Source organism: Coregonus lavaretus (assembly GCF_964263955.1).
Source record: "Coregonus lavaretus genome assembly, chromosome: 30".
Classification (NCBI taxonomy): Eukaryota; Metazoa; Chordata; class Actinopteri; order Salmoniformes; family Salmonidae; genus Coregonus; species Coregonus lavaretus.
The window spans coordinates 18,313,377-18,328,307 of NC_140017.1; the positions used below are offsets into that span (position 1 = coordinate 18,313,377).

Genomic DNA, 14,931 nt, shown 5'->3' on the forward strand with positions numbered 1-14,931 from the left:
TGACACAAGTAATTTATCAAACAATTGTTTACAGACAGATCATTTCACTTATAATTCACTGTATCACAATTCCAGTGGGTCAGAAGTTTACATACCTTTGACTGTGCCTTTAAACAGCTGAAATAAATAAAAGCTGAAATAAATCATTCTTTCTACTATTATTCTGACATTTCACATTCTTAAAATAAAGTGGTGATCCTAACTGACCTAAGACAGGGAATTTTTACTAGGATTAAATGTCAGAAATTGTGAAAAACTGAGTTTAAATGTATTTGGCTAAGGTGTATTTAAACTTCTGACTTCAACTGTACACAGTCAAAAATGTGTACACACCTACTCATTCAAGAGTTTTTCTTTATTTTTACTATTTTCTACATTGTAGAATAATAGTGAAGACATCAAAACTATGAAATAACACATGGAATCATGTAGTAACAAAAAAGTTTTAAACAAATCAAAATATATTTTATATTTGAGATTCTTCCAAGTAGCCTCCCTTTGCCTTGATGACAGCTTTGTACACTCTTGGCAGTCTCTCAACCAGTTCTGTCCTTTGTTGTTTGGGAAATGGAAAAACATTTGGTTACAAAAAAACTATCTGAGAAAGAGGTGTGCTGTGTATTTTTCATTTCCAGAATAGGCTACAAAAGCCCTTGAGAACACATCAGAGAATCAGTCTTTTAACCTCTCGTCACTTTGACTGAGCGGCAGAGTATAGTCCAGTAGAGGCTAAGATGGACCCATCTCTATGAAGCAGGGCTGCCTGAACAAATGGCCAATTCTGTGCCAAAAGGCGTAGAACAAAATAGCCCGTTCACCTATTAACAGAAAATAATTTGCTGTAGAGTAAAAAAAAATAAGAGAATCAGTCATTGATACCAGAGAAGCGGGGTACTATATCTTACTGTACTGTGCACACCACCGGATGGACTATCTTACTCGTAAATAACTGGCCCCAGAGCTGCTTCCGGTGCCTGTCCGAACTCAGGAAGTACAGGAGTGGGTTTGCGCAGCTGTTGAAGCTGACCAGGGGTTTCCATATCTTATAGCCGATCATCACCAAGTTGAGGACTCTACAGTCACTGGACATATAGACTCGTATGAACAGGTACACTGTCCGTGTAATGTGATATGGCACAAAACACAGCACGAACATCAAGCACACCGCCAGAATGGTGCATATGGACTTGTTTCGAATCTCTGTTCCAACCTGTGAATTGTCCCTTCCAGCCCGGTAGAGCACTCTCATCATTGAGCAGTAACAGATCAGAATAATCATAAAAGGTACCAGGAATCCAACCACGCCCAGAAACATGCCGTAAGGAAAGTAAGTATAGAACTGGCCAGGGTCGGTCATTTCGTAGCACACAGTCATGTTGTTGATGAACCCGGTGTGGGCAAACACAAGGACTGGTGATATCTCTATCATCACCAGGACCCAAATCGAGCCAGACGTTAAAATTGCCAGGTTTTTGGTCCTGAACCGGAGCGCAGCAATCGGGTAGCACACCCCAAGGAACCGGTGCACACTGATGCACATGAGGAACATCATGCTGCAATGGAGGTTCGTATAGAAGAAGAATCTGACGGCTTTACAGATGATGTTGCCGAAGGGCCATACATCGTCCATGGCGTAGCTGACGATGAGCAGCGGCAAGGACAGCACGTACAGCAGGTCAGCCACGGCAAGGTTGGTCAGGTAGATGACTGAGCAGCTCCAGGTTCGGGTCCGGAAGCACACCACCCACAGCAGTGCTCCATTCAGGGTCAGACCCAGAACAAACACCAGGCTGTAGGTCAGCGGGATCAGGATCCTCTTATAAGACTCCATGACTGGACATAAGGTGAAGTTATTTTTCCCATTCATATTGTCACAGCCCCATAGGTCACCTGGATGTCTTTGGAAGTTAACTCATCTCTCTTTCATCTCATCCCTCAAGTCTCCATTGGAGAGCCTTTCTCACCTGGGCGCATCTTCCGTGTGTCTAAAGCTACGTTTTTGAAAAGCTTTACAAGTATTTGTTTGGGTTTTCCAAAGCTTGTCTTCAGTGATATCCTACATGACCTCTCATGCCACACAGTGTGTAAAGACTGCTGCGTCCAGAGATGTACCTGGCTTTAAAATGACTGAATGCTTGTATCCCTGTTTGTTTACGCCTTGTGTCTCTTTACCCAAGCCTCAGCCTGTGTGCCATTACTAAGGCATCAACGTCTCCTGGACGAATGGGCAAATAAAGGACGCGCTCCAGGAATCGAATATTACCAGGGCTACATAAACCTTGCACAGCGGAGTCCGTGGGTTACCAGAGGGTATATGTGTAGATCTGGACTATTTTCTTTTACAGTGTAGATGTAGCTTTGTAGACAAATGTTATACATACATACTTTTTTCTATTAACCCTATGAGTCCCGAGACCCCAGCAAAAATCGGCTTTTCATTTATCTGACTTTAATTTATCTGCATGTCCAGCCCTTATAATTAGCCTCACAATGAAGTGTTTTAACATTTTATTTTCTGGACAACCAGGGATACAAGTAGAACACAAAATAATTTGACATTAACAGTTGCATTCATGAGTTTTTTAAACAAATGTCAATAAAGGTCCACCAAAGCAAAAACCTGATAAAAATGTATTTCAATGCCTTCAGAAAGTATTCACACCCCTTGACCTTTTCCACATTTTGCTGTGTTACAGCCTGAACTTAAAATGTATTAAATAGAAATGTTGTGTCACTGGCCTACACACAATACCCCATGATGTCAAAGTGGAATGATGTTTTTAGAAATATTAAAAAAAAAAAAAAAAGCTGAAATGTCTTGAGTCACTAAGTATTCAACCCCTTTGTTATGGTAAGCCTAAATAAGTTCAGGAGTAAAAATGTGCTTAACAAGTCATAAGTTGCATGGACTTTGTGTGCAATAATAGTGTATTCCAAAACATTACATTTAAATGTTTTGTCATTTAGCAGACACTCTTATCCAGAGCAATTAGGGTTAAGTGCCTTGCTCAAGGGCACATCGACATATTTTTCACCTAGTGGGCTCGGGGATTAGAACAAGCGACCTTTCGGTTACTGGCACTATGCTCTTAACCATTAAGCTACCTGCCACATCCTGTTTGCAATAAGGCACTAAAGTAAAACTGCAAAAAATGTGGTAAGGAAATTAACTTGATGTCCTGAATACAAAGCGCTATGTTTGGGGCAAATCCAACACAACACATCACTGCATACCACTCATAGTTTCAAGCATGGTGGTGGCTGCATCATGTTATGGGTATGCTTGTCACTGGCAAGGACGAGGGAGTTTTTTATGATAAAAAGAAACGGAATAGAGCTAAGCACAGGCAAAATCCTAGAGGAAAACCTGGTTCAGTCTGCTTTCCAACAGACACTGGGAGACAAATTCACCTTTCAGCAGGACAATAACCTAAAACACAAGGCCAAATATACACTGGACTTGCTTACCAAGATGACATTGAATGTTCCTGAGTGGACTAGTTACAGTTTTGACATAAATTGGTTAGAAAATCCATGGCAAGACTTGAAAATGGCTGTCTAGCAATGATCATCAACCAACTTGACAGAGATTGAAGAATTTTGAAAATAATAATGTGCAAATATTGTACAATCCAGATGTGCAAAGTTCTTAGAGACTTTACCCAGAATGAATCACAGCTGTAATCGCTGCCAAAGGTTATTCTAACATGTATTGACACAGGGGTGTGAATACTTATGTAAATGAGATATTTCAATATTTCATTTTCAATAAATTTGTTCACTTTGTCATTATGGGGTATTGTGTGTAGATGGGTGAGAAAAAAAATATATTTAATATATTTTGAATTCAGGCTGTTACACAATAAAATGTGGAATAAGTCAAGGGGTATGAATACTTTCTGAAGGCTGTAAGGCTGTAAGAATTTGTTTGCTCTGTGGGAAATAAATATCCAACTAGTCAGAGACAACTATGGGAGTTTGGCGTTTGTGACAGCAACTATGTGAACTTATTACAGTATTATATACACTATGTCTTGGGATTTCCTATGATCTTCTATGTAGAAGAACCCCTTACCTTCTAACGACTCTTGTGTAGCTTGTGAGCATCATAGAGCAAAACAACTGCGTGTTCATGAGAGTCTCAGCTTTTAATAAATAGCTTTTAATAGTTTGTAGCTCAAACCAATCTGACTCTACAGTTTTTGTAAAAAAAGACCCAACCCTGGGCCCCTTCGGGATCCGCCCTTGTCTCACAAACACCGCTTTAGCTCAGCTCCTGTTAATCACACAGACTAATGCAGAAGAAATAGACGACTCCAATGGTACAAACCAGACATCTGTAGCTCAAACACATGCAGGTGTTTTGCTCTATGACGCTTTTTACTACATGATTATTGAATTTGCCCAATACCCATCATGAGGTTGCTACAACCTAGATTACAAATGAAAGATTATAGCGTAGGTGCACAGGTCGAAAGACAAATTGGAGTAATCAAGGTGACAGGCAGTGACAGATTCAATACCGTCCTGCACACTCTTGCCTGCATCTAGCTGATCTGGAGTGTAATCATTTAAGAAACGTTTTGGAACAGAATCGGCGGAACGAATAAACCCAGACACACAGTTCACTTTCATAGCAGCCACATACAAACAGCATGATCACTTTGCTCGTTGTATAGTTCCTTCTCACATCTACGCTGTCTCCTCCTCTCACCTTTTCCCTTCGCTTGTGGACTTCAGTGCACAACACAACAGCTGTCTGTGACCAGGCGAAAAAAACTCTCGAAGCCAAACCTTCATACCGCTAACCGCTACACAGCCTACATCGTTGTCACCATATTAGCTGACGTCATAGTCAACATAGCTACTAGAACTAACACGTTAGTAAACCCACAATCCAATCCAAGTGTAATAGTGATGCGCGGGTTGACTCATAACCCGCAGTCCCTGTGGATAACCGCGGGGGAACAGGTTTAGGGTCATTAAATATTGTGTGGCTGAAGGGTGGGTGGCGGGCGGATTGAATAAAGAGCAACAATACCTTAAAAAATCCATAAATGTATAATTATTGTGCAATAGGCTACATTTTTCTTTCATTATTTTAGGCTATCTGGTATTAGTGCATAAGCCTAAACTTTAGGGCTTAACTGTACCCACGACAAATTGCCTACACAGCCAATCGCCAAATAATGCTTTTGGGAACTGGCAGAAAAAGTTAACATCAATCCACGGAAGCTGATGACATCTTGGTGTACTCCACTACATGCGAGCAACATGTCTCTCATGTCAGGTCCATTTTGGAGAGGCTGATAGGGCATCACCTGTACGCCAAGGTGGAGAAGTGCCTTTTCTTCCAGCAGGCGGTCTGCTTCCTGGGCTATCGGATATCCACCGCGATAGTGGAGATGGAAGGACAGAGGGTCAGTGCAGTACGGTCGTGGCCTGTTCCCTCCAACATCAAGGCGGTGCAGCGCTTCCTAGGTTTTGCCAACTATTTCAGGTGCTTCATAAGGGGTTTTAGCACAGTGGTGGCCCCTCTCACCTCCCTCCTGAAGGGAGGGCCTCGACAGCTGCGCTGGCCTGGGGAGGCCAACGAAGCCTTCCGTGCGCTCAAGGAACGGTTTACGAACACACCGGTTCTGGCTCACTCTGACCTGTCTCTGCCCTTCATTGTGGAGGTGGACACCTCCGAGGTTGGAGTAGGGGCTGTTCTCTCCCAACGTACTGGATCCCCGCCTAAACTCCATCAATGCGCCTTCTACTCACGGAAGCTGTCTCCCACAGAGCGGAATTACGACGTGGGGGATCATGAGTTGTTGGCCTTCAAGAAGGCGCTGAAGGCATGGCGGCACTGGCTGGAGGATGCTCAACACGCATTCCTTGTCTGGACGGACCACCGGAACCTAGAGTACATTCAAGCAGCGAAGAGGCTGAACCCGCGTCAGGCCAGGTGGGCCCTATTCTTCACCAGGTTTGACTTTACCCTCTCCTACCGGCCGGGATCTAAGAACGTTAAGGCCAATGTGTTGTCCCGGGTGTATGACACAGAGGATCAGAGGGAGGAAGTGACACCCATTATTCCTCTGTCCCACATTGTGGCTATCATTGCTATCATTGCTACGCTGACGATACACAACTAATCTTCTCCTTTCCCCCTTCTGATAACCAGGTGGCGAATCGCATCTCTGCATGTCTGGCAGACATATCAGTATGGATGACGGATCACCACCTCAAGCTGAACCTTGGCAAGACGGAGCTGCTCTTCCTCCCGGGGAAGGACTGCCCGTTCCATGATCTTGCCATCACGGTTGACAACTCCATTGTGTCCTCCTCCCAGAGTGCGAAGAGCCTTGGCGTGACCCTGGACAACACCCTGTCGTTCTCCGCTAACATCAAGGCGGTGACCCGATCCTGCAGGTTCATGCTCTACAACATTCGGAGAGTACGACCCTGCCTTACACAGGAAGCGGCACAGGTCCTAATCCAGGCACTTGTCATCTCCCGTCTGGATTACTGCAACTCGCTGTTGGCTGGGCTCCCTGCCTGTGCCATTAAACCCCTACAACTCATCCAGAATGCCGCAGCCCGTCTGGTGTTCAACCTTCCCAAGTTCTCTCACATCACCCCGCTCCTCCGCACACTCCACTGGCTTCCAGTTGAAGCTCGCATCTGTTACAAGACCATGGTGCTTGCCTATGGAGCTGTGAGGGGATCGGCACCTCTGTACCTTCAGGCTCTGATCAGTCCCTACATCCAAACGAGGGCATTGCGTTCATCCACCTCTGGCCTGCTGGCTCCCCTTCCTCTGCGGAAGCATAGTTCCCGCTCAGCCCAGTCAAAACTGTTCGCTGCTCTGGCACCCCAATGGTGGAACAAGCTCCCTCACGACGCCAGGACAGCGGAGTCACTCACCACCTTCCGGAGACATTTGAAACCCCACCTCTTTAAGGAATACCTGTGATAGGATAAAGTAATCCTTCTACCCCCCCCCCCCCCCCCCCCCCCTAAAAAAAAAATATATATATATATATATATATATATTGTAAAGTGGTTATCCCACTGGCTATAGGGTGAATGCACCTATTTGTAAGTCGCTCTGGATAAGAGCGTCTGCTAAATGACGTAAATGTAAATGTAAATGTAAATGTGGCTCTTGTTGTGTGGAATGTGGACGCAGACATCCGTCGAGCCCTGCGACAGGAGCCCTCACTTGCCCACTGTCCCGAGGGGCGTATCTACGTGCCCTCTGATGTGCGGGACCGTCTCCTCGCCTGGGCACACACAGCACCTGTGTTGGGGCACCCGGGTATAGCCCGTACTATCGACTGTCTCTCCGCCAAGTACTGGTGGCCCACCTTGGCCCGGGACGTCCAGGTTTACGTCTCTTCCTGCTCCACCTGCACACAGAGCAAGACACTGAGACACCTCCCCTATGGCAAACTCCACCCGCTGCCGGTTCCACAATGACCCTGGTCCCATCTCTCTGTGGACTTTGTCACAGACCTTCCCCCCTCGGAGGGGCACACCATTGCCCTGGTCGTTGTGGACCGGTTTTCCAAAGCCTATCATTTGATTCCTCTACCTGGTCTCCATACGGCCATGCAGACCGCAGAGGCTCTGTCATGGTTTTCTAAGCCAGAACCCAGAAGCAGACCAGGACAAGGTGAGTTGAACGAAGGTGAGTATTTATTAACAGATTCAAAAAAAGATGCAGAGTAATCCAGGAGACGGAGCGGGCGGCGGAGATGAGTTGGTGGAGGTGAAGTGGCAGATCCAATGATGGCTCGGCAGCCGCCGACAACCAGGCAGGGGTTGGGTGAAGGTTCCGGGAGAATGACTGTAGACAGAAAAAAACGGAGGTAAGTACACGGCAAGCCAACAAGGTGCAAAACAACAAAACTAACGCTAGTAACTCAGAGGCTGATACGCTGACAAACATACTGTTCATGGCTAACGATCCGGCAGGGAATGGATGTCAGGTCAGGGCTTATGAAGGGGTGATGATCAGGACCAGGTGTGCCGAAGCTGATGAGAAGCAGGTGCGGGTAATCGAGAAATCACCCGCCTAGCAACGTCGCCTGGCAACCGGACAGGGTGCGTTCAGGAACCTTCAGGAAACAGGAGATTCAGAGCAGAAAAAACGGCAACACAGGCAGGAACAGACTCAGGATGCAGGGTTCATGACAGGCTCTCTTCTCTCACATCTTCCGGCACTACGGGATCCCGGATGACATCATGTCTGACCGTGGTCCTCAGTTCACCTCCTGTGTCTGGAAGGCCTTCATGGAACGACTGGGGGTCACGGTCAGCCTCACCTCCGGGTACCGTCCCCAATCAAATGGGCAGGTGGAAAAGGTAAATCAGGAACTGGGTAGGTACCTTCGTAGTTACTGTCAGGACCAGCCAGGGGAGTGGGCTGCGCACAAAATTCCCTCCGTCACTAACCTCACACCCTTTCAGTGTTCTAGGCTATCAGCCGACCCTGGCACCAGAGTCAGATTGAGGCTCCTGCGGTGGACGATTGGTTCCGGCGCGCCGAGGAGGTATGGAACACAGCGCACACCCGTCTCCAGCGTCTCGTCCTCCGGCAGAACGTGCAGGCCGATTGTCACCGCAGTGTGGCCCCGGTCTTTCACCCCGGTGACAGGGTCTGGCTTTCTACGAAGGACCTGCCCCTCCGCCTGCCCTGCCGGAAGCTGAGCCCGCGGTTTGTGGGGCCGTTCAAAGTCCTGAGGAGAATCAATGAGGTGACGTCCAGATTACAGCTCCCTGTCAATTACCGTATCTCACCCTCATTTCATGTATCTCTCCTCAGGCAGGTGGCAGCTGTTCCCTTGGCTAGTGCTGGACCCCACGACGCACCTCCCCCTCCCTTGGACGTCGAGGGAGCCCCGCCGTACTCCGTCCGCAGCCTGTTGGACTTAAGGCGTCGTGGGGCGTCTCTCCAGTACCTGGTCGACTGGGAGAGGTACGGTCCCGACCGACCCGCACCGCATCTCTGGGGTCGTCCCCAAGGTCGGCGGCACTCCGCTGCTGGAGCAGCGCCTTGGGGGGGGGGGTACTGTCACACCAGCCTTCGCTTTGGCTCCCCCTCCTGTCCAGCTCAGGCGTTCGGCGTCGCTGGCCTTCTAGCTGCTGCCGAACCTGCTGCTGGCAAACGGCCTTCACTCATCAACTCCGGACTTGTCTCGTCATCATTACACACACCTGGTTCAATCCCCACTCTATCACTGTATATATACTGTCATTTGTCTTTGTCGGTCTTTGTATACAGTGGGGGAAAAAAGTATTTAGTCAGCCACCAATTGTGCAAGTTCTCCCACTTAAAAAAATGAGAGAGGCCTGTAATTTTCATCATAGGTACACGTCAACTATGACAGACAAAATGAGGAAAAAAAATCCAGAAAATCACATTGTAGGATTTTTAATGAATTTATTTGCAAATTATGGTGGAAAATAAGTATTTGGTCAATAACAAAAGTTTCTCAATACTTTGTTATATACCCTTTGTTGGCAATGACACAGGTCAAACGTTTTCTGTAAGTCTTCACAAGGTTTTCACACACTGTTGCTGGTATTTTGGCCCATTCCTCCATGCAGATCTCCTCTAGAGCAGTGATGTTTTGGGGCTGTCGCTGGGCAACACGGACTTTCAACTCCCTCCAAAGATTTTCTATGGGGTTGAGATCTGGAGACGGGCTAGGCCACTCCAGGACCTTGAAATGCTTCTTACGAAGCCACTCCTTCGTTGCCCGGGCGGTGTGTTTGGGATCATTGTCATGCTGAAAGACCCAGCCACGTTTCATCTTCAATGCCCTTGCTGATGGAAGGAGGTTTTCACTCAAAATCTCACGATACATGGCCCCATTCATTCTTTCCTTTACACGGATCAGTCGTCCTGGTCCCTTTGCAGAAAAACAGCCCCAAAGCATGATGTTTCCACCCCCATGCTTCACAGTAGGTATGGTGTTCTTTGGATGCAACTCAGCATTCTTTGTCCTCCAAACACGACGAGTTGAGTTTTTACCAAAAAGTTCTATTTTGGTTTCATCTGACCATATGACATTCTCCCAATCCTCTTCTGGATCATCCAAATGCACTCTAGCAACCTTCAGACGGGCCTGGACATGTACTGGCTTAAGCAGGGGGACACGTCTGGCACTGCAGGATTTGAGTCCCTGGCGGCGTAGTGTGTTACTGATGGTAGGCTTTGTTACTTTGGTCCCAGCTCTCTGCAGGTCATTCACTAGGTCCCCCCGTGTGGTTCTGGGATTTTTGCTCACCGTTCTTGTGATCATTTTGACCCCACGGGGTGAGATATTGCTTGGAGCCCCAGATCGAGGGAGATTATCAGTGGTCTTGTATGTCTTCCATTTCCTAATAATTGCTCCCACAGTTGATTTCTTCAAACCAAGCTGCTTACCTATTGCAGATTCAGTCTTCCCAGCCTGGTGCAGGTCTACAATTTTGTTTCTGGTGTCCTTTGACAGCTCTTTGGTCTTGGCCATAGTGGAGTTTGGAGTGTGACTGTTTGAGGTTGTGGACAGGTGTCTTTTATACTGATAACAAGTTCAAACAGGTGCCATTAATACAGGTAACGAGTGGAGGACAGAGGAGCCTCTTAAAGAAGAAGTTACAGGTCTGTGAGAGCCAGAAATCTTGCTTGTTTGTAGGTGACCAAATACTTATTTTCCACCATAATTTGCAAATAAATTCATAAAAAATCCTACAATGTGATTTTCTGGGGGGGGGGGGGGGGGGGGGTAGAAGGATTACTTTATCCTATCCCAGGTGTTCCTTAAAGAGGTGGGGTTTCAAATGTGTCCGGAAGGTGGTGAGTGACTCCGCTGTCCTGGCGTCGTGAGGGAGCTTGTTCCACCATTGGGGTGCCAGAGCAGCGAACAGTTTTGACTGGGCTGAGCGGGAACTGTGCTTCAGCAGAGGTAGGGGAGCCAGCAGGCCAGAGGTGGATGAACGCAATGCCCTCGTTTGGGTATAGGGACTGATCAGAGCCTGAAGGTACGGAGGTGCCGTTCCCCTCACAGCTCCATAGGCAAGCACCATGGTCTTGTAGCAGATGCAAGCTTCAACTGGAAGCCAGTGTAGTGTGCGGAGGAGCGGGGTGACGTGAGAGAACTTGGGAAGGTTGCGGCATTCTGGATGAGTTGTAGGGGTTTAATGGCATAGGCAGGGAGCCCAGCCAACAGCGAGTTGCAGTAATCCAGACGGGAGATGACAAGTGCCTGGATTAGGACCTGTGCCGCTTCCTGTGTAAGGCAGGGTCGTACTCTCCGAATGTTGTAGAGCATGAACCTACAGGATCGGGTCACCGCCTTGATGTTAGCGGAGAACGACAGGGTGTTGTCCAGGGTCACGCCAAGGCTCTTCGCACTCTGGGAGGAGGACACAACGGAGTTGTCAACCGTGATGGCGAGATCATGGAACGGGCAGTCCTTCCCCGGGAGGAAGAGCAGCTCCGTCTTGCCAAGGTTCAGCTTGAGGTGGTGATCCGTCATCCATACTGATATGTCTGCCAGACATGCAGAGATGCGATTCGCCACCTGGTTATCAGAAGGGGGAAAGGAGAAGATTAGTTGTGTGTCGTCTGCGTAGCAATGATAGGAGAGGCAATGTGAGGATATGACAGAGCCAAGTGACTTGGTGTATAGCGAGAATAGGAGAGGGCCTAGAACTGAGCCCTGGGGGACACCAGTGGTGAGAGCACGTGGTGCGGAGACAGCTTCTCGCCACGCCACTTGGTAGGAGCGACCGGTCAGGTAGGACGCAATCCAAGAGTGAGCCGCGCCGGAGATGCCCAGCTCGGAGAGGGTGGAGTGGAGGATCTGATGGTTCACAGTATCAAAGGCAGCAGACAGGTCTAGAAGGACAAGAGCAGAGGAGAGAGAGTTTGCTTTAGCAGTGCGGAGAGCCTCCGTGACACAGAGAAGAGCAGTCTCAGTTGAATGACCAGTCTTGAAACCTGACTGGTTTGGATCAAGAAGGTCATTCTGAGAGAGATAGCAAGAGAGTTGGCTAAAGACGGCACGCTCAATAGTTTTGGAGAGAAAAGAAAGAAGGGATACTGGTCTGTAGTTGTTGACATCAGAGGGATCGAGTGTTGGTTTTTTGAGAAGGGGTGCAACTCTCGCTCTCTTGAAGACGGAAGGGACATAGCCAGCGGTCAAGGATGAGTTGATCAGCGAGGTGAGGTAAGGGAGAAGGTCACCGGAGATGGTCTGGAGAAGAGAGGAGGGGATAGGGTCAAGCGGGCAGGTTGTTGGGCGGCTGGCCGTCACAAGTCGCAAGATTTTATCTGGAGAGAGAGGGGAGAAGGAGAGGAGTGGAAAGAAGGATGCAGAGAGAAATGAGTCAAAGGTAGACGTAGGGAAGTTGAAGTCCCCCAGAACTGTGAGGGGTGAGCCATCCTCAGGAAAGGAACTTATCAAGGCGTCAAGCTCATTGATGAACTCTCCAAGGGAACCTGGAGGGCGATAGATGACAAGGATATTAAGCTTAAATGGGCTAGTGACTGTGACAGCATGGAATTCAAATGAGGAGATAGACAGATGGGTCAGGGGAAAAATAGAGAATGTCCACTTGGGAGAGATGAGGATTCCTGTGCCACCACCCCGCTGACCAGATGCTCTCGGGGTATGCGAGAACACATGGTCAGACGAGGAGAGAGCAGTAGGAGTAGCAGTATTTTCAGTGGTAATCCATGTTTCCGTCAGCGCCAAGAAGTCGAGGGACTGGAAGGTAGCATAGGCTGAGATGAACTCTGCCTTGTTGGCAGCAGAACGGCAGTTCCAGAGGCTGCCTAAGACCTGGAACTCCACGTGGGTGGTGCGTGCAGGGACCACCAGGTTAGAGAGGCAGCAGCCACGCGGTGTGAGTCGTTTGTATAGCCTGTGCGGAGAGGAGAGAACAGGGATAGACAGAGGCATAGTTGACAGGCTGCAGAAAATGGCTACAATAATGCAAAGGAGATCGGAATGAAATGAACTAAATGACAAAAGAGAAGCAACATGTATCTAATTATAGACAAGTTGACTAACAAATAGCCTACCAAAATGTCGGAAATTATAAGCAGAAACATATCTAAATCAGGAAAAACAAAATCCTGCACCCCTGTCAAAAAATCATTCTGCAGTCTTTGACTGTAGCCTATAGCGCATTTTCAATATTTGCAGGTTAGTGTTGGGTGCGGTCCTTCATCACATAAAGTCGGGCGGATGAGGGGATGGGGTATTAGCAATTGGGGGCAGTTTAGCAGTGGCAATAAATTAATAAAACCAAAAACTTACCTTGACTTGTAAGAGTGCCAGTGTTGGATAGCCTTAGCCAGCTAGCTAACATAAATAGCATTCCTCTCTGTTTGAGTCAGGTTGTTGAGTAGGCTAAATAAGCTGTATTAGCTAGCTAAGTAAGGTAAAAAAAATACAAAAAAATATAGATATATCTCTCTCTCTCCCTCTCTCTCTCTGCTGCTTCTCATACATTTTGAAGAAATTAATTTGTTAAAAGCTGTTCAACTAATTGTCTTTCTCTCTCATTGAGTCAACTACTCACCACACTTTATGCACTGCAGTGCTAGCTATCTGTAGTTTATGCTTTCAGTACTGAATTCATTCTCTGATCCTTTGATTGGATGGACAACATGTCAGTTCATGCTACAATAGCTCTGATAGATTGGAGGACATACTCCGGAAGTCGTCATAATCATGTAGAATGGTGCCGGAGGGGATGGCTGCCATTTTACGGGCTCCTAACCAACTGTGCTATTGATATTACGTGTTTACACAGGATTTGGGAATGTGTTCAATCCATTTATCATGACACTCTGGGAGCCAGAAAGTCTGAAGGAACCACTGTTATTTATCTTAGAACGAGTTATAGAGGGACTGTCCCATCTGGGGTGCCGGCTGGTACCATCTCGGTTGGGAGGGTCCTCCAGTGATGGTTGCCAGATGTTGGTTAAAACTTGTTTATCTTGAAGTATATAAACTGAGAAACCTCTTTGTCTCTCATTCTGATAGCAAGAGGCAACTCACTTGCAGCTTGTCATGTTGAATCCGGGTCCGTATAGTTAAATACATTGCATCAAATCTCCATCTAAGAGTTTATTTGTATTCTTGCATCCTGACTTCCTTAATACCAGAGAAACTCATCTTATCAGCTATTTTGTGTGTTTTTTCACATTGTTTTTGTTTTTGTTTTGTTCGCCTTCGTGCGTATTTCGCCTTCGGGCAAGAGTGGACCTATTGCCGTGTTTGGCGATCACTAAAGTCTGTTGGATTATCCGTCTGTGTCCTGCGTTTGATTCCACCACTGCACCCACCTACAGCACGCGTTGACAGAATAACACACCTTTTAAATGGAATCAGCAGGAGCCGCAGCAGCCCAGGCGACACTGGAGGACAGGGTCCGGGAACAAGGTGACCAGATCCTGCAGATGGGGACCGCACTGCAGGAGGTGATCACCACCATCCGAGGCTGGGGGACGCCTCCACCGCCACCCGCCCTGCCAGCACCATCGGCCAGTCAGCCTATTCCCGCACCGGAACCCCGAGGAGTCCGACTCTCGCTCCCGAGGGCTTACGATGGAACCGCGGCTGGGTGCCAGGGTTTCCTTCTCCAGGTGGAGCTGTACCTGGCCACCGTGCACCCGGCGCCCTCGGGACATGAGAGCGTGTCCGCCCTGATCTCCTGCCTGTCCGGGAAGGCGTTGGAATGGGCCAACGCGGAGTGGAGGAGGATCGACGCGGACACCATAACCTACGAGGAGTTCTCCCGCCGCTTCAGGGCGGTGTTTGACCATCCCCCGGAGGGGAGAGCGGCGGGGGAGCGTCTGGTCTTCCTCCGGCTGTCATGAGCACTCTCTCTCCCTGGTAGCAACATTAATTGCATTCAATTCTCTGCCACTCTGCTCAC

The 14,931-nt window shown here is 47.9% G+C and overlaps 1 protein-coding gene across 1 annotated transcript; it reads right to left on the reverse strand.

The window, feature by feature from the left end:
* Positions 1 to 901: 901 nt before the first annotated feature.
* Positions 902 to 1,831, reverse strand: LOC311105770 (P2Y purinoceptor 4-like; the record flags this gene model as incomplete). The annotated part of the gene is made up of 1 exon (XM_084147975.1): positions 902 to 1,831. The coding sequence occupies one exon, from the start codon at positions 1,829 to 1,831 to the stop codon at positions 902 to 904; it is 930 nt and encodes a 309-aa protein (XP_084004101.1).
* Between the last annotated feature and the right edge of the window lie 13,100 nt (positions 1,832 to 14,931).